Source organism: Cnephaeus nilssonii, assembly GCF_951640355.1.
Source record: "Cnephaeus nilssonii genome assembly, chromosome: 17".
In the NCBI taxonomy this organism is placed as follows: Eukaryota; Metazoa; Chordata; class Mammalia; order Chiroptera; family Vespertilionidae; genus Cnephaeus; species Cnephaeus nilssonii.
The window spans coordinates 13,154,760-13,174,234 of record NC_137088.1 but is presented as its reverse complement, the minus strand read 5'-3'; the positions used below and the strand labels follow the sequence as shown (position 1 = coordinate 13,174,234).

The window sequence follows — 19,475 nt, the reverse complement described above, 5'->3', positions numbered from 1 at the left end:
CAAGGGTGTTATGAAGTACATGGTGTATGTACATTTTACCTTTCTGGAAAAAAAAAATCTGAATTTTGAAATCCATCTGGCTGCAAGGGTTTTTTGAGAAGGAATTGTCCTTTGTATTACAGAAATAGAGCTGTCTAGAGTTCCTTCCTGTCTTCCTGCATTCCCAAAATGTCACGAAGGATGCCATAGACTCCTCCAGGCATTTCACATGTGTGTCTCATATTTCCCCAGTGACATTATCGCTTTCTTGAAATCAGTAACTCTCACACTTCAGCGTGTATCACAGTGACTTGGAGGGCTGGTTCAAACACAGCTTCCTGGGCTCTGCGCCGCCCCCCCCCCCCCCCCCGCCCCGCCCCGCCCAGTTTCTGACTCAATGGGTATGAAGCGGGGCTTGAGAACTTGCATTTCTGACAGTTTCCTAGGTGATGCTGATGCCGCTGGTCCAGGGACCATACTTGGAGAACCACTCCTCCTGGGAGAGTGCCATGTTTTAATTTTTGTTGCATTTGCCCACCAGTGCAAGGTGCTTATTAACAAATGCTCACGGACAGAATTTCCCCTAACCTTTATCTTTGCACTGTGTTTGAAGCCTTCACTTTCATTCCTGAGGTCCTCCAGGTTGGCCCTAGACCAGTGATGGCGAACCTATGACACGCGTGCCAGCACTGACACGCATAGCCATTTCTGATGACACGCGGCCACTGAGGCAGCCGCATGCCGAGGATGAAACATTTGCGAAATAATGTTTTTTCCTCAAAGTGACACACTACCCGAGTTATGCTCAGTTTTTTGGCAAAGTTTGACACACCAAGCTCAAAAGGTTGCCCGTCACTGCCCTAGACTGAAAAGAAACGAATTCCTTGTTTTCTCAGATGGTAGTTTCTGCTCCTCTTAGTTCAGCTGATAGGACAGTGTGTGGATAAAATGTTACTTCTGACCCCTTTTTTAGCCTGTGTTGGAACAGATCAGAGCGAATGCCTTCCCTCCGCTGTGAACGCAAAGCTATTCTCTGTGACCAAGGATTATGTCCTTTCCTTTCAGTGGTTTCCAAATAACATTGTGTCTTGTCATCCTTTCACGAAACAGAAGGAGGGGCCACCCAGAACACGCTCTCTTTGATGAGAAGTCCACCTGTCAAAGCCCCATTTTACAGATGGTACCACTGAAGCCCAGAGCGGTGCAGCCACTTGCTCTCGGTGGTACAGCTGTGGAATGCCAGTGCCTCAGGGCTGGAGCTCAGGTCCAATTTGACCCTATAACAAGGTGCTCACTAAATAGGACTTTGGTATCTCCCTCGCCTCGGCTCCACAGTCCCCCTCCCCCGACACAGCCACTAGGTGCTTTCTGAAACCCTGACTCTGTAACGCGTTTACCCCACAGCAGCTCCTTGCGGAGGAAAGACCCTGCTTGATTCGTTGAATGAAATGGTCTGGCAGCCCAGCCCGCATGGCTCAGTGGTTGAGCACTGACCTTTGGACCAAGAGGTCACGGGTGGATTCCTGGTCAGGGCACGTGCCCGGGTTGCGGGCTGCTCTGCGTGTGAGCATGCAATGATTCTCTCTCATCACTGATGTTTCTCTCTCCCTTCCTCTCTTAAGTCAATAAAAAAATATATTTATTTTTTTTTTAAAAAAGAAAGAAATGGCTTGGGGGCCCTTTGCACCTTGGGGTGCAGAGGCGCATATTCTAATACTGAGTACGAAAAGCACCGTCCGTGGGTCATAACATTCACTTTGCGCACCCACAGAGTTTGAGCTTTTTCTTCAAAGATTTTCTTCCGAGAGTGACGGGGGACCCACATACCCCTCCTCCCCCATCTCCGGGCCAGAACCGCCCCCTCGGCTCCACGGATCCCCGCGGCGGGGCCACTGCGCGCGCCCGGAGGTGTCTCGCCCTCCAAGCCCGGCGATTAGGTTGGTTCCTCACATTGTTCCCGGCAGGAGGGGCAGGAAATGCCGCCGGGGATGGTGGCGGCGACCGCGGCGGGCGGGGGACAACCCCCGCCGTCGCCGGGGCAGCCCTGTCGGCCTCGCATCGATCCGGGTCTAAGGTCCGGCCGGGCCAGAGTTCCCGCCGCTCGGTCACACCCCACCCCCTGCTCGGAGGGCTCCGTCTGGCGGCCTCGGTGTCCCCGCGGGGCCCCTGCCGCCCAGGCCGCCGCCGTCAGGTGGAAGGAGACAGGTCAGCGGCCCGCCCGCGGGGGGCGGAGCCTGTCGGAGGCCTGCGCCGGGCAGGGGGGGCGCGGGAGGCCGGGACCCCGCACCCCGTCCTCCGCGCGGCCCGCCCCGCGACCCTGGGCACGACTCCGCGCCCTCTGAGCCGCACCGTCCCGGGCAACAGGTGAAGAGGCCCCGGCCCGCGGCGCCCCAGCGGGGCGGCCCCTCCCCGCGCGCCTGGCGCCCGCCCCTCTCCACGCCCCCTCCCCTCCTCCCGGCCTCCGCCGCCAGCCTTGGCCGCCCGGCGGCCTCCCCCAGCTCCGGCCCGTCCTCCTGCTCCTCTCGCGCCCCCTCGCCGCCCGAGAGCCCGCGCGCCGAGGAGCGGGGGGCGCCGCGCACTCGCTGGACACGCGCCGCCGCGGGACCGGCCCCGGTGGGCGCCCCCTGCGCGCCCCCTTCCCCGCGCCAGCCGCGCTCCCCTCCCCCTCGCCCGGGTCTTCCCCCCCCCCCCCCGGGCTCCGGGCCGCGCGTCCTGCCCCCCGACGCGCTGGGGGTCCCCGCGGAAGGGCCAGCCCGGCCGAGGCGCGACGATGGAGGAGCCGCCGCGCACCCGCCCGCACACCGTCACCACCACCGCCAGCTCCTTCGCCGAGAACTTCTCCACCAGCAGCAGCAGCTTCGCCTACGACCGGGAATTCCTCCGCACCGCGCCGGGGCTCCTCATCGTGGCGGAGATCGTGAGTGCGGGGCCGGGGGGCGGGGGCGCAGGGGGGCCGGCGCGCGCGCGCCTCGGCCGGGAGCCAGCGCCGGTCCGCGGACGGGCCCTTTCGCTCCGTCTCGCCTTCTCCCCAAAGTGTAAAACTCAGAGCCCGCCTCCCGGAGCGGGGTCCAGTCCCCTTGGGGAAGAGGCTTGTGACCCTCAGGATGTCCGCCGGGGGAGAAACCCAACTTGCGGGGGGCCCTGCGGGTGATGGAGGCTCATCCTGGGAGCTGCGCGGTTGGGGAGCCAGGAGTTTATGTTAATGCGAGTCGCAGACACCTGGTGCCGCCCTTACCTGCTCCCCACGTGGGTGGCCTCCTCCCTAAAGCAAAGCTTTCCAAAGATCGGGGGAAGAGGAGAGGATTCATCCCTTCCCCTAATTATCTCCCTGGTAATGAAGTTGAGGCGAGTCAGGAAATGTTGACTGAATACAGTCCGAGGGCCTCAACCTCTGAGGACCGCAGGGTCTCCCTCCCGCTTGGTGCTGTGGCGCATCCTGGTTTGGGCTGAGAACCTTCCTGGGGAGGCCGGCCTGGGCGTGTGCGTTCTCCTCTTCCCAGGAGGACATGGAGGCTGAGAGGTTAAGTGATTTCCTGCGAAGTCCCAGCCAGTCCTTCACGGCTGAAAAAGGACTGGTGGCCTCTGTCTTTCTATTGAGCGAGTCTTCGCCGTGTGCCAGGGTCTCCTCAAGCTCTTCAGGTGCCTTCTGCCCTTATGTAACCCACACAACAACCCTACCCTGGGAAGGTGACTTCAGTTATTATCCCATTTTACAGGTGAGGAAACTGAGGCATAGGGAGGGGAAGGAAGTCACCCCCCCACCCCCACCCCCCAGGTGGAGGAGCTGGAATTCAAACCCGGGCCTATCTTGCTTGCCAGGGGCCTGCTCTTCACGGGTAATGGGCATCCCATCCAGCTGTCTAACCAGTGCCCCTTCCGCCACGTATCCCATACTTTCCTGTGAACACTTGTGGAATGAAAACCTAGCCTGCGTGGGGGTGGGGAACGGGAGCCAGGATGGTGCAGAAGTGACTGAAGACTCTGAGAAACCTTCAGCAGAAGTTGCGTACATCTAATAGCTTACTTGTTCCTCCATTGTCTCAGAGCCCTCCCCGGGGTCTACTGAGTCCCCCGCCCCCAGCTGGTGTGGAAGGACTTGGGAAGACGCAATAAAAAGCGAAGGGATTGGAATCGCCTTGTAGGAGGGCCTGGCTTATAGGAATTCAGCAAATATTTGCTGTGTGAATGAAGGAGCTGGCAGGCTCCGGCTCTTTCAGAGCAAACAGAAGCTAAGGTGACAGGGATGGGGATTCTGCCCTGGGGTGGATTTCGGCCCGGCACAAAGTAAAATGCTCCTCGTTTTCTGATTAATGATCAATAAGCTCTATGTTCCACGCTTTTCCAGAAAACAGGAAAGTGAAGGAAAACATGTAAATGGCCCACTATCCCATCCCTAGAAGTAACCACCGTTGATACATTGGCATGTATCCTTTTAGATTTCAATACATTTTTTGAAAAAGTCGAAAACCATGTAAGAAAAATGACTCTTGTGACTGCTACAGATAAGCTTGAATTCTGGCCAGCACTATATGTGCACACGTTTATAGAATCAAATAGTCCTATAGGCAGATGTGTTTCCCCACCCTTCTGCATACCTAGGGGTACGAGCATTCATATCGCTTAGAGCTCTAAATCAGTGGTGGGAAACCTTTTTTCTGCCAAGGGCTATTTGGATATTTATAATATCATTTGAGGGCCGTACAAAAGTACCATCTTAAAAATTAGCCTGCTATATGTGGTCAGACATTTCATTAACTCACCGCTAATGCCTTGGCGAGGCCAGACTCAGTGATTTCTCGGGCCTTATACAGCCACCTCTTTACCACCTCATTATACATATACCCTCCGCTCTCACACTATATTTTGAGTTAGATCAGTGGTCGGCAAACTCATTAGTCAACGGAGCCAAATATCAGCAGTACAACGATTGAAATTTCTTTTGAGAGCCGAGAACCGACTTCTGCGCATGGGCCACGAAGTTTCAATCGCACTGTACGGGCGCGCCCGCACGTGGTATTTTGTGGAAGAGCCACACTCAAGGGGCCAGAGAGCCGCATGTGGCTCGCGAGCCGCAGTTTGCCGACCACTGGGTTAGATCAATAGCAAGTGTTGACCTTCGGACACTGAGCCACTGAGGAGTCTATCAGCACTTTTCCCTGCCTGCCCAATTTCTTGTTTTCCCTGGAGTTAGTCCTTCTTTCTTTCCATCTTTTTAGTTCTCTGGACATTTTTAGTCACTAGTTGTGCCTTAGTTGTCTAAATCTCCTCTTAGAAAAACTGAGACACACTCCGAGACGGAACTGAGAGGTGTCCTGCCAGGGTCACCCTCACAGTGAAGGGAGCCTCTGAGCGGCTCCCAGCTCACGCGGGCACAGCTGGTGGCTGGGGTCTCCTGCACCACCTGGGCTGGGTCCCCTGCTTCCCAGGAGCAGCGTCCTCCCTGTCTGCCTTCCTTTTGGGAGGGGCACACAGCCTCTCGTAGTTTCCTAAGAAAGGATGCATCTGTACATTGAGATTTGCATCTTTCAAAATGTCTTGATCCAACTGTTACACATAATTCATAGTTTGGGTCAAGAATGTTAGATTAGAAATTGTGATTTTTTTTTCCTCCAGAATTTTTATAAAGTATTTCTCTGTTGTCTTGTAGTTATTCTATTTATTTTTTTTAAAAAAAATATTTATTTTAATTCTTTTAAAAATATTTTATAAGAGTTTGTTTGAGCCAAAACTGACAACAATTGCCGGGAAAGATCTCAAATGCCCTGTTTATTCCAGTTTGTGATAGTTTTTTTTCTTCTGGAAGCCTGTAGAACAGTGGTTCTCAACCTTCCTAATGCCGCGACCCTCTAATCCAGTTCCTCGTGTTGTGGTGACCCCCGAACCATAAAATTATTTCCGTTGCTACTTCATGACGGTAATTTTGCTACTGTTAATGAATCGTAATGTAAATATCTGTGTTTTCTGATGGTCTTAGGCGACCCAGCTAGCGGTTCTCAACCTGTGGGTCGCTGCTGTAGAGCCTAAGGCCATCGGAAAACACAGATATTTACATTATGATTCATTAACAGGAGCAAAATTACAGTTATGAAGTAGCAACGGAAATAATTTTATGGTTCGGGGGTCACCACAACACGAGGAACTGTATTAGAGGGTCGCGGCATTAGGAAGGTTGAGAACCACTGCTGTAGAATCTTCTTTCTTCTGTACCATCACAGTCGTGGGCCTTCATGTGAGTTCGTTTTCTTCCATTATACTGGGGAGCTGGTGTGTTCTCTCAATCAGGAAAACTTAGGTATCTTTAAGGAGAACTTTAACATTTACTTTTTTTTTTCTTTTTAGCTGGGTTATATGGCAGCTCTATTTTATTTTTAATTCTTTATTGTTGAAAGTATTACATATGTCCCCTTTCCCCTCCCCGCCATTGTCCTCTCCTAGCCCCCTCCCCCCTCGCAGGCCGTCCTTCATCTTCACCCCCTCCCCCCCCCCATTGTCTGTGTCCATTGGTTATGCTTATATACATACAAGTTTTTTGGTTGATCTCTTACCCCCTCACCATCTGCCCTCATCCTCCCCTGCCTTCCCTTAAAATTTTAATTTTTATCTTTGCATTTTTTCAGTGTGTTTTTTTCTGAAACCCCCTTTATACTTTTTTTTCTATATATGTATTCTTTTTATAATTTTTTTTATGGATTAAAGACCTGCTTACCATATACCATGAGCATTTCTCAGGGTCTGAGATCTCTCCCACTATTATAGTTTCCTGTCATAAGGAAGTACAGTTTTGGTTTCCTCCGTTTTCCATTGTAAAACTGGCCTGCTTCTAGGTCTCACTGGGATAGCCGGTGCTGTAGAAATCTTCCTTGTTTGTCCCTCTCTTTACCTTTGTCCAGTGGGGGGCACGTTTCAAACTATTGCTGTCCCAGCCCGGAGATTAACGATAAACCCAGAAGAATGTGAACTTTTCTGTCTTGAAAAACAAAACAAAACACTGAGACAAAGAACTACTAAGAACCTGACTTCCCCCACCCCATCCCAGGGAAAATGAAATAATAGAGAAACACAACACTATGTTTCCCCAAATTTGTTGTCAAAATCGCTTGCCCTGGCTTTCTCACAGGGGTCGCTGCTAACGGACTAAAACACTCCAGGCTGCGCCAATATAACATCGTGTTGAAACCAAATTGTACTTGTTCCCTTTTTAAAATTTTATAACAAACGGAAAGCAATCCAGTCCTTGACCTGGGATTTGTAGGATGCCGTGATCTCGTAACGATCTGCAGTACCTGAGACTAAAAGTGCTTTGCCAGAAGCTGAGTTAGTTGCACCCTTCTTGTTATTGATGACTTTAAAATGAATTATAGCGTCTGTGTAATAATGTAAGGTCACCTTTCATTCTTGTCATGAGCAAACTTAGTTGGGGGAGACAGAATAGGGCTTTCTGACAGCTGGAATCTGAAGTACTCTATCCTGTTGAGTTCCTTTAAAAAAGGCGGGGAGGGACCTAGTTTCCTTTTCACAAAAACAATACCTAGTCTTTGCAAAAAAATTAGAAAAATGCAGGTAAGAAAAAAAGATGTAATTCTAGCCTTCCAAGTGGTTCCTCATGGGCGTGGTACAACCCTTTGTCTGGGAGTGGGTGGGGTTTTTTGTTTGTTTATTTAATGGTTATTGTAATGCCGTTGTTAGTTTAGTGCCCTGGGGGCCAGGTATGCTAAATGTCCTGAAGTACCTGGGACAGTCCCCAACAGTGAAGAATTCCTTCACCAGTTGACAACAGCACCATAGTTAAGGAACTCTTGAGTAAACCACTGTTTACCTCTTGGAGTAGAGCATTCCAGAATTTCTTAAGTGGTTATATGTTATTTATCTGTAATTTAAAAAAAAATACACATTTTTATTGATTTCAGAGAGGAAAGGAGAGGGAGAGAGAGATGGAAACATCAATGATGAGAGAGAATCATTGATCGGCTGCCTCCTGCACGCCCCACACTGGGGATTGAGCCCGCAACCCGAGCATGTGCCCTGACCAGGAATCAAACCGCGACCTCCTGGTTCATAGGTCGACGCTCAACCCCTGAGCCAGCCAGTCAGGCTGTATCTGTAATTTTTTAAATGCAGTCACCTGTAAACGACTTTTTGTTGACTGCTGTGGCCATCTGTGATAGATGCCTTCCATTTGTCCCTCTGTCCACGCTCCACCTTGCTCTCCACCCCAAAGGCACACACGCATGTGCTGTCCCAAGAGCTTCCCTCTGATGTCCCACCCGAAGGAGGCTGTAGGGTGAGGGGAGAGCAGGTCCTGGGTATTCATTCCCGGAGTCCCCCCTGCTGAGGGTGTCAGCAGGCTGGCTGTGCCCTCCGTGGAAGGCGGGCTGTCTGGCAGCCCTCTGATAACTGCACATTCCCAGGTGCTGAGGTACTGCACTATCACTTGTGGTTTGCTAGCACCCTGCTTTATAAGGAACGCCTTTATTAAACTCCACTCAAACGACCCAATCTGAACGTGCCCAGTTTCCTGTTGAGACCTGATAAATTGCCTTTCCTCATCAATGATTAATTTCTTATAATATACTTAATAGCCACATACTATTCCATAACTAGCCAGGCTCCTACTGTTCCCTTCGTGTTTCTTTCTTTCCTTTAACAATGTTGTAATAAACAGCCTTTAAACGAAATCTTTCTGGGTGTTCTTTTATTTTTTTATTGATTTCAGAGAGGAAGCGGGGGTGGGGGGAGAGAGAGAGAGAGAGAGAGAGAGAGAGAGAGAGAGAGAAACATCAATGATGAAAGGGAATCATTGATTTGCTCCCTCCTGTACGCCCCACACTGGGGATCGATCCCAAACCCAGGCATGTGCCCTGACCAGGAATCGAACTGTGACCTCCTGGTTCATAGGTCAATGCTCAACTACTGAGCCAGGCCAGCTGGGCCTGGGTGTTCTTTAATGTTTTTTGTCTAAAGATGAGTACTTAGAATCGAATAACGGGTATATGTGTACTTGTAAAATTCACTCTTTTCAGTATAAAGTTCTATGAGCTTTGGCATATGCATTTTTAAAAAGCAGCTTTGTTGAGATATCATTCATGTAATAAAGTTGATCTTTTTAAAAGTCTACAATCCAGGGATTTTTTAGAATATTCACAGAGTTGTACAACTGCCAGCAGGGGCCCCCCCATCGCCCCACCAGTTGCCCCACAGAGGGAGGTGACCAGCGGCAGTAGCAGGGAGTGGGGCTGGCAAGCAGGCGGCGCCAGGCTGGCCAAGGCAGGTGCAAGCAGGGTGCCCCCAATTACCCCGCTGATCACCCCACAGATCGGCCCTGATCTCTGGCCAGGCCTAGGGATCCTACCCGTTCACAAATTTCGTGCACCGGGCCTCTAGTTTCACATAAATGGAATTCTACCTTCTATGTGTGGCCCTTTCTGTCTGGCTTCTTTCATTTAGCATAATGGTTTCAAGGGTCATCCATGCTGTAGTATGTATTAGTATTTCATTCATTCTATTAACAAATACTCCATTGTGTGATAGACATAACGTTTTGTTTATCCATTAATCAGTTGTTGGACATTTGGGTTGTTTCTACGTTATCACTATTAAGAATAATGCTGCTGCCCTGGCCAGTATGCTCAGTGGTTAGAGTATCGACCCCTGTGGTCGGGGCATGTGTGGGAGGCAACCAAGGGATGTGTCTCTCACATTGATGTTTCTCTCTCTCTCTCTCTCTCTCTCTCTCTCTCTCTCTCTCTCTCTCTCGCCCCCTCCTCCCTCCCTCCCTTTCACTCTCTCTAAAAAAAAATCAATGGAAAAAATACCCTCTGGTGAGTATTAATAAAAAATAAAATAATGCTGCTGTGAGCCTTCACGTACAAATTCTTGTGTGGACGTATGTTTTCAGTCCCCTTGGGCATTTACCTAGGAATGGAGTGGCAGGGTCACATGGTTAAGTCTTTGTTTTAATATTTTGGGGCACTGCTAGACTGGCCGCACAGCAGTACAATCCCACCACCAATATGAGGGTTCCAATTGTCCCACGTCCTCGCTAAGATTTGTCCTTTTCTGTCTCTTTGGTCCTGGCCATCCTACAGGGTGTGAAGTGGTTTCTCATTGTGGCTTTAAAATGACTAATGATGGTCAGCAACTCTGTGTGTGCTCTTGGTCATTTGTATATCTTCTTTGGAGAAATGCCTATTCAAATCCTTTGCCATTTAAAAAATTACGTTCATCTCTTTTGTTATTGAGTTGTAAGAATTCTTCATGTAGTCTGGATACAATTCCCTTTTCAGGTATATGATTTGCAAAATTTTTCTTCTATTCCTTGTCCCTTGAGGAGCAAAGGCTCTTAATTTGAAAAAAAATTTAATTTGTGTATTTTTTTCTATTATTGCCTGTTGTTGTTTTTTTATATATTTAAGAAATTTTTGAGTTCACTTTTGTATATAGTGTGAGGTAAGGGTCTAAATCCATTTTTTCCTATATGGATATCTAATTGTCCCAACACTATTTATTGAAAAGACAACGCTTGTCTTATTAAATTGTCTTTTCCCCCTTGTCAAAAATCAAATAACCTGAAATGTAAGGTTTTACTTCTGGATTCTCAGTTCTACTCCATTGATCTATACATCTGCCCTGTATTGATTAGTGTAGTTTTATAGAAAGTTTTGAAATCAGAAGTGTGAGTTTGCCAAATTTGTTCATTTAAAAACATTTTGGCTATTTGGAGTCCCTTGCATTTCCATCTGAATTTTACTATTAGTCTGTCAATTTTTGCCAAAAAGGGCAGCTAGGATTTCAATATGGATTGTGTTGAATCTATAGATCAATTTGTGGATTGCCATCTTAACAAAATTAAATTTCCCAATTAATAACCAGGAGAGAATAGGATTGGTTTTGGGAATGTGTTTGAAGAGGGATGTTCCTGTTTTAACTCCTTATATTTTTATATGGTTAATTTTTTTTTTTCTAATGAGAATATATTTATGCGTTAATGTGTTCATTGTAAAAATAAATTTCAAACACAGTCTTTCCATTTATTTAGGTGTTCTCTAATTTCTTTCAACAATGTTTTGTAGTTTTCTTTTTTTTTTTTTAATATATTTTATTGATTTTTTACAGAGAGGAAGGGAGAGAGATAGAGAGCCAGAAACATCCATGAGAGAGAAACATAGATCAGCTGCCTCCTGCACACCTCCTACTGGGGATGTGCCCGCAACCAAGGTACATGCCCTTGACCGGAATCGAACCCGGGACCTTTCAGTCCGCAGGCTGATGCTCTATCCACTGAACCAAACCGGTTTCGGCTGTTTTGTAGTTTTCAGCATGCGTCTTACATTTATTTTGTTAATTTTATTCCTAAATAGTTTATTCTTTTTGATGCTATTGTAAATATAATTATTTTCTTAATTTCATTTTTGGATTGTTTATTGCTATAACTTTGCTGACCTCATTTTTTAGTTCTTACATGGTTATTTGTGTGTGTGTATGGCGGGGGGATTGGCATATGTGGTTTGAAGGCTTTTCATATTACTGCCAAGTTACACAGAAAGTTATACCAATTTACATTCCCTCTAGTGGTGCTTCAGTGTGTAACTGGGCTTGTTTCTGCAAATAGTCAAACTTTCTTTTAATATGTGCCAATCTTATTGCAGTGGGAGAATATTCAAAATGGTAAAAACCAGGTTGGCATAGGCGCCCAGTAGTAAGAAGAACATCAGTAATATTCGGGGGAGCCCTGGACATGTGAAAAAGAGCAAATTGTTTTTATTTGCAGTTAAGTGATTATAAATTTGAATTTTTAAAATACGTTTATTAGCCATTTATTTCCTTTGGGAGAACTGCCTTTTTTTTCATCTACTCATTTGAAAATTTTTAAAGATATAAAGGAAGAGAAAACTTTAATAAAAATTACCTCCCAGGAGGGAAATAGGATTGTTTTTGGGAATGTGTTTGAAGAGGGATGTTCCTGTTTTAACTCCTTACATTTTTATATGGTTTAAATTTTTTTTCTAATGAGAATATATTTATGCATTAATGTGTTCATGGTAAAAATAAATTTCAAATACAGTGAAAACTGAAATTCTGCTAATCTATACCCTTTACTCCATTCCATATCTACCCACCCACCTGCCCTGATGTACTTACCCTTCACATTTCTCCCAGACTTTTTTCTGTACGTGTGCAAACATGCACATAGTATAAGACACACACATTCATGAATGAGCATATTATATATATTCTGCAACTTTTAAATTTAACAATGTCTTGATATATTTTCACATTTGTTGTTGATATATGTGTTATGGATATTAATTTTCTCATCTGTCACTTGTTACTAGCATCATTCATGTCATTTTATTCATTAAAATAAATTTCTAATTTGCATGTTAGCCTTCAGGGGTTTGCTTTTCTTAAACATGGCTTCTTTACCCCCAGGATTATACAAATATTTGAAGAAAATAAAGGAGAATTTAAAATATATATATTTTTATTGTTTTCAAAGAGGAAGGGAGAGGGAGAGCAAGCTAGAAACATCAATAATGAGAGAGAATCGTTGATCGGCGGCCTCCTGAAACCTGGGCATGCACCCTCGATTGGAATCGAACCGGGACCCTTCAGTCTGCAGGCCGACGCTCTATTCACTGAGCCAAACCAGCTAGAGCAAGTGGTTATTTTTTTAGTCAAGAATATTTACCATCATAAAAAAATTTTATGTATATAAGGTAACAATATAATTTCACTTTTTCCCCAGATGAATATATAGTAGTCTCACCAGTAATCATGTCATATTTGCATATATGTGCAGCTATGTCTTGACCCTATTCTGTCCTATTCCTGAGTCAATTCCAAAGCCTTTTAAATACTATAGCTTTATCATGTGTTTTAATATTCAATAGGGTAAGTCATACAACTTTTCCTGTTTCTTTGCTATTCTTGTATACCTACATTAACACAGGTGATTTTCAGAACCATTGTTCTTTAAACTCCATTGCAACTTTGATTGAGATTGCACTACATTTATAAATTAATTTGAGGAGATATGATATGGAATCTTATCATCTAGGAATACAATATTTTACTTTTCTATTTAGGTCATTACATCCTCTTGAAGTCCTTATGAGTTTTTCCAGATGAGTCTTATGTTTAAGTATATGTACTAGGTTTAAGTATTCTCAGTTTTTGGTAAGTGAGATTTATCAAAAATGGTGAATTGGTTTTATCAATAAGTAAATTTTTATAAGTAAATTATAGTAATATCTGTGAATAAGGATTTTCTTTTTATATTTATACTTTTTTCATTATTTCATAGATTAGTACTTTCAGTATAATATTGAATTATTGGAGTTATATGGCTGGATCATAATTTTAATTGGGATGTTTTCAATGTTTTAATGACAGTACAAGTTTACCTGTAGGTTCTGATAGATGTTCTTTATTGAGTTAAGGAAGGGAAATTTCAATTTGTACTCATTTTAGTTAGTAATAGGTGTTGAATTTAGGAGATAGAATTTGGTGTGAGGGGGTTGGTATTCATTGAAATGATCATATGGGTTTTTGTCCCCCTCAATTTGCTAACAGTGTGAATTATATCCTGAAATATAATGTTGAATCATGCGTGTACTCTTGGGATAATCTCTACTTAGTTAAAATATATTTTTCTAATAAACTATTGGATTTTATTTTTATTTTTGGCCCCACGCCTTGTTCACGTGACCACTCCCATCTGTTGATGTGGCCCCACCCCCTTGTTCACTTGGTCCCACCCACTTGTTCTCATGACCACTCCCTCACGTGGCCATACCTGTGTTCACTGAACCCCCCCATCTGGGTCGCTGTTTCCCCAGGACTCTGACCCCAGGGGGGGGGTGCGGGGGGGTTTGCCCAGACATTTGTGCCCACCCCCCCGGAGGCATCCTCACAGGCATTTGCTGGCTGTGTGAGGTGTGGAGACACCTGTGAGCCTCACTCTGGAAGCCTTACCTGGGTCTCAAGGGAGAGGTCAGTTCTTGGGTTTGGGGGAGACGGAGGAGGAGCCAGGAAGACACATGCCACTGTAAGAGAGCGGTAGGATCTGCCCCTGCCCCGGGAAGAGAGGCCATGTTGTGCCTGGGCCACCCTTGGGGTCAGTGCGAGGGTCAGGCTTCATGCTGGGGTTGGGGAGGGTCAGGGTCAGGGGCCAGGATGGTGAGGGGTGGTGCTCATTTTTGTTGTTAGGATTTCGCCTTGTATTTTAAAAATGTATTTTTTATTTCAGAGAGGAAGGGAGCGGGAGTGGGAGATAAAAACATCAATGATGAGAGGGAATCATTGATCGGCTGCCTCCTGCACGCCCCCTACTGGGGATTGAGCCCGAAACCTGGGCATGTGCTCTGACCAGGAATTGAACTGTCACCTTCTGGTTCATAGATCAACGCTTAACCACTGAACCGGGTGTATCTAGTGGGTTTTATTTCTGAGGACGGGTAATATTAATGTGTGGTTTAGCTTTTGTTGGGGTAGTGTAGCTGCATGGACTTGCTTCTGAGGTGTGCACACAGCTCGTTGAAACGCCTGGCAGTCTTGAATAGTCGGGGGCTATTTCCAAAAGTAACTGCTGGAGGAATGGGGAGAGAATGATTAACTGGACAGCTTCTAAGCCTTTAAGTTTGTTCCTTAGCAGATGACCCTTGGCCCATTCCTTCTCTCACTTCTGTTGTTCTCTCTAATCTGTGGCGTTTTCTTAGGGTCTGCTTGGAAGCACGCCTTTTTGATAGATCCGCTGTTTTCCTGAAGACTGGAAATCCCATTGCTTATTTAATCATTAGTTTGTTCTTGCATACCTCCCAGGAACCCCTCACTGCTCTGGGCTGCTGCTGCTCTTTCCAGAGTCTATATATAAATTTTTTTTAAATATGTGTTTTTATTGATTTCAGAGAGGAAGGGAGAGGGAGAGAGAGAGACAGAGAAACATCAATGATGAGAGAGAATCATTGATAGGCTGCCTCCTGCATGCCCCACACTAGGGATTGAGCCTGCAACCCGGGCATGTGCCCTGACTGGGAATTGAACCGTGACCTCCTGGTTCATAGGTCGACACTCAACCACTGAGCCGCACCGGCTGGGCCAAATTCTATATATTTTTTAATCATTTGTGGGTGTTTTGGAGTGAGAATTAGGGAGTATGAGGACATGAACATACAGGTCTCGATCAGCAACCTTGAAATAGATGATTAGCTGTTTTGTCATTCACTTATCCGTATTTTTAAAAATCCACTTGATGATGTCTCCTCCCCTCTCTCCCTCCTCCTTCTCCTCCTCCTCTTCTTCCTCCTTTTTTTTAAAAAAAATATATTTTATTCATTTTTTACAGAGAGGAAGGGAGAGGGATAGAGAGTTAGAAACATCGATGATAGAGAAACATCCATCAGCTGCCTCCTGCACACCCCCTACTGGGGCTGTGCCCGCAACCAAGGTACATGCCCTTGACCAGAATGGAACCTGGGACCCTTCAGTCTGCAGGCCAACGCTCTATCCGCTGAGCCAAACTGGTTAGGCTTCTCCCTCCTTTTTGCTAAGATTTATGACTACAGCTATTCCCAGGAAGGTGGCAGCACTTTTCCTTAGATGAGTGTGTTACCATTAATTTTCATTTAAAACTAAATGAATTTTAATTTATTACTTCACGTGATATTAAGCCAGCTCAGGTTTGAGGGGATCCCTTTCATTTCCGTTTCCAGTTGAGCTGTGATTTGAGGATACAGTTTCTAAGTTATATATGAATGGGTCAACCACACCCTCGTGGAGTGCAAGGTGAAACAAATCCCATCTGACTGCTTCTCCCTCTTCCATGCCCACGCATGAGATTCATGGTAACCAGCCCAGTAGAATCTCCCTTCTGCGGGAAAGCAGGATATCCATTGTCTTAGTCAAGGTTCAGTTGCAAATGCAGCGTACACTCCAGCTAGTTTAATCAGCAAGGGACTTAATGTACATCATAGGATGGCTTCCAAAAAGGTTGGTAGGGCAGGGGGAGCAGGCTCTAAGGTGAGCTTCTTGCACAATCTCCCAGAACCACACCATGGAACTGGCCTGTCACAGGCAAGAAAAGCAAGGACGCAAGATTTATTCTCACAACTGCTGGGTCCTGGATCTCCATGGCCTCCATTGTGTGACACTTGGCTCCAAACAGCTGCCCCCTGCCTTGTCTCTCAACACTGTGAAGCTAGGGATGGGACAGTGGGATTTCAATTATAGCTCTTTCTCATCTCTCTCTCTCTCTCTCTCTCTCTCTCTCTCTCTCTCTCTCTCATACACACACACACACACACACACACACACACACACTGACTTTTTGGCTGAGCCTGTGGGGGGCAGCTTACCTCTATCTTCTAGCCCCATGATGTCTTTTGCCTTCTAAGTCTTGGATGGGTGTGTCGGCCAGGACTGCATCATGTGTGGAACCTGAGCTGTAGTCTGACTTCCAGCCTCTAGTGTGCAGTAAGGCACCCTGCCAGGAGAACAGAGCGGAGTTGGGGGGGATCCACATGTAGCACTTACCGCCGTCACTTTCATCAGATTCTCCTAGAATCACTGTGTCGAAAGGGGAAGACCTCCTGTGATGTGTTGTGCTTCTATGACATTCTAAGGACTGGCCCTTTTCCAGTCTAGACGTGCATTTGATTTCTAGCTATGTGGCTTTGCACAGCTGACTTCCTGCTTCCTGAACTCCCATCTGTAATAATGAGGAGGGTGATGACGACTTCACAGGTTAGCTGACGATAAAATGAGCTAAAATGCATGTAAACCCTGTCCCGGGGGTAAATATTAGTTTATTTCTTGGGTGAATGTAGATATAGTCTTCCCTTCTTCTCCTGGTAGGTCCAGACTTTATAGATTAATCTTACGGGGACAGAGTTGCATTTAGAATGAATGGCCATATCTTATCTCTGGTAAGTTTTTATGCATCCAGCAATGAGCATGAGTAGAATTTAGCCTCTGTTATATGTGCTGGGGTTAGGGTTAGGACCGTACTTACAACTAAAGAAAGTTTAAAGGCTACATTGAGAACTGCAAAGACCTGTTTATTTTAACTTTTAACATGATTAGTTCTTTTAGACTGTGGAAGATTAGTGGACTGATCCTACCACACTTACCAATGATGCCAGCTTTGCAGGTGCAGTGGAAAGATTTCATCGGATTTATGTTCCTGTGTAGACTTTACCCAAAGAAGGTCTCCAAAGCCAGGGGGCGGGTCAGTTTTCCAGAGGTTTGAGTTTAATGGTCTGTTTTGGAAAACAAAGTTCTGACCTTGCTTCTCATCTTGCCTTCGCTTGCCTTCATCTATCCCAAATCTAATTATAGGAGGTGGCACCCTCCAGAGGGGAAATAATTCAGAGGTGAAAGATACCTTTATTGTTGATGTATCACCTGTCTTGTTTCCAGCAAGGACTTGAGGCAGGACAGACATCTTTCAATTGAGGTTTTAAAGAAACCTGTATTAATCAAGGATTGACAGGCATCAAAGATCACTTTTGAAAAGAAAAACTCGATCTGAAACCCTACACCACGAGCAGACTTGAAGGAGCATCTGGACTAAGATTCTTCAGAGACAGAAAGCGGGCTGGGTTGCCTGACCCCGCGCACGGCAGCCAAGAGGAGAGAAATAGTGGGGCTTGTGCTCATCTCCCTTCAGCTTTATAGGTTTACTTAGGAAAAGTCTGTGCGCTTTGAGGCTCTGACCTTCTTCTGGTTTCACAGGCCCAGAAATTTCCTTAGAGTTGGAGATACTTGAGGAGATCTGTAATAGCTATATTTAATATCCTACTAGCGCATACTTCAGAAATCGTGTCTGTGGTTCCTTTAACTGTGACAAGAATCCTGAGTGGTTTTCCTCTTCGTTCACACTTCAAATCCCGAGCTTGTGTTCACTGCCCTGGGAAGCTAATGTAGGATTTTTAAACTTCCTTTCTGCGGGTGGGTTGATCTAGCAAAAGACCAGAGCTCAGTTAACTAGGTCACTGGTTAATACCAGGCTGGCTTAGCTACTCGCCTGCAGAAAGGGAGCTCAGATGGGAGTTGGCACTTGTGTTTCCTCTCTCGAGATACTTGAAAAGGTTGAGCCGCAGCCATTGAGTTGCTGACCTGCATAACTAAGGAGTAGGGAGGTGCCTTCTGCAGACTTGTGCCACGCCCCCAGAACTAAGATTCCTTCACGCTTTCTCCTGTGTGTAATATCTAACAGCACTAAAACCTATAGACAAGTGAAAGAAGAATAAAACAGGCCGCCATATGCCCAGCACGCCGTTGAGGAGCTGGAACTCTACCACATCTCCAAGTCCCCTTGCATGTCCTGCCTGCTTTCCCAGAGGTAACCACTGACCTGGCTTTGTATTCTGTAAAGTTTAATGTTTTCTGGCCATTGTTTAGCCTTGACTCATTTTGAACTTCACAGAATAGAGAATCACATATTTTCATCTATGACTTGCTACTTTCATTCATCATGGAGTGTTTTCCATGTTGCTAAGTACTAGTTGCTCATTAACTTTTAAATAGTCTTTTAAATTTTTTTAAATCCTCACCCAAGGATATATTTTAGAGAGAGGAAGGAAGAGAGAGAGAGAAAAAGAGAGAGAGAGAGAGAGACAGACATCAATCAGTTGCCTTCCTTATGCACTCCACCCCACCCCACCCAGGGATTGAACCTGCAACTTAGTTATGTGCCTGACTGGGAATTGAACCCACAACCTTTTGGTGTACTGGACCATGCCCCAACCAACTGAGCCACACCCGGCCAGGGCTCATTAACTTTTAAAGTTGTATTGTATTCTGTTACATAAATGTGCCATAATTTGTCCCTTCTATGTTGATGGCCCCCCGTTTTGCCATGTTTTAGAATGATCAAGTTTTCCTTTTTGTATTTCTCATCCTTCTTGCTTGCTTTCTCTTATTAGTTTAGAAGTTATGCTCTGTCTATTCTTTTAGTGGATTCTCTAGCTATCTTAATTTAACATGCATACTTAATCGGTTGATACAAGTTAAAATTAATCAGTATTTTTTACCCTGCTCTGAAACAAAAACGAAGAACTCTGACTTTGATGACATCCCTCACTATTTATAATATTTTCTAGTTGTTTAGTTCTGTCCTCTTTTCCACCCTCCTACAAGCTACGCATTATAATTGTTGTACACGTCAACAATTTCGTTTTGCCTACAGCCCACATAGTTTGCTCATTGTTCCTTCTTGTATCTCGGGCCCACCATCTGTTTTTGTTTTTTGAAGATCTTTTTCTTCCTTGTTCTTGAAAGGTAATTACACAGGCTGTAGAATTCTAAGTTGACAGCTATTTTTGTCCCCATTCATTGAAGGTGTCATTCTTTTGTCTTACTGGTTTCCATGGTTGCAGTGGGAAGTTGGCAGTCAAATTGCAATTTGTCATTCCTTTTTAATTTAGCTGCTTTTGCTGTTAAAAAGGTCTTTTCTTTGTACAGCCGTCTCATTATGATATGTTGGAGGATTTCTTTTT

The 19,475-nt window shown here is 45.7% G+C and overlaps 1 protein-coding gene across 1 annotated transcript in view; it reads left to right on the top strand.

Moving 5' to 3' along the window:
* The first annotated feature begins 1,955 nt into the window (after window positions 1-1,955).
* CMTM8 (CKLF like MARVEL transmembrane domain containing 8) overlaps window positions 1,956-19,475 on the top strand; it is a 63,464-nt gene continuing 45,944 nt past the window's right edge. Inside the window, exon 1 of the mRNA XM_079795584.1 lies at window positions 1,956-2,896. Coding sequence (XP_079651710.1) covers window positions 2,750-2,896 — 147 coding nt within the window. The 5' untranslated portion in view covers window positions 1,956-2,749. The remainder of the gene's footprint in view (window positions 2,897-19,475) is intronic.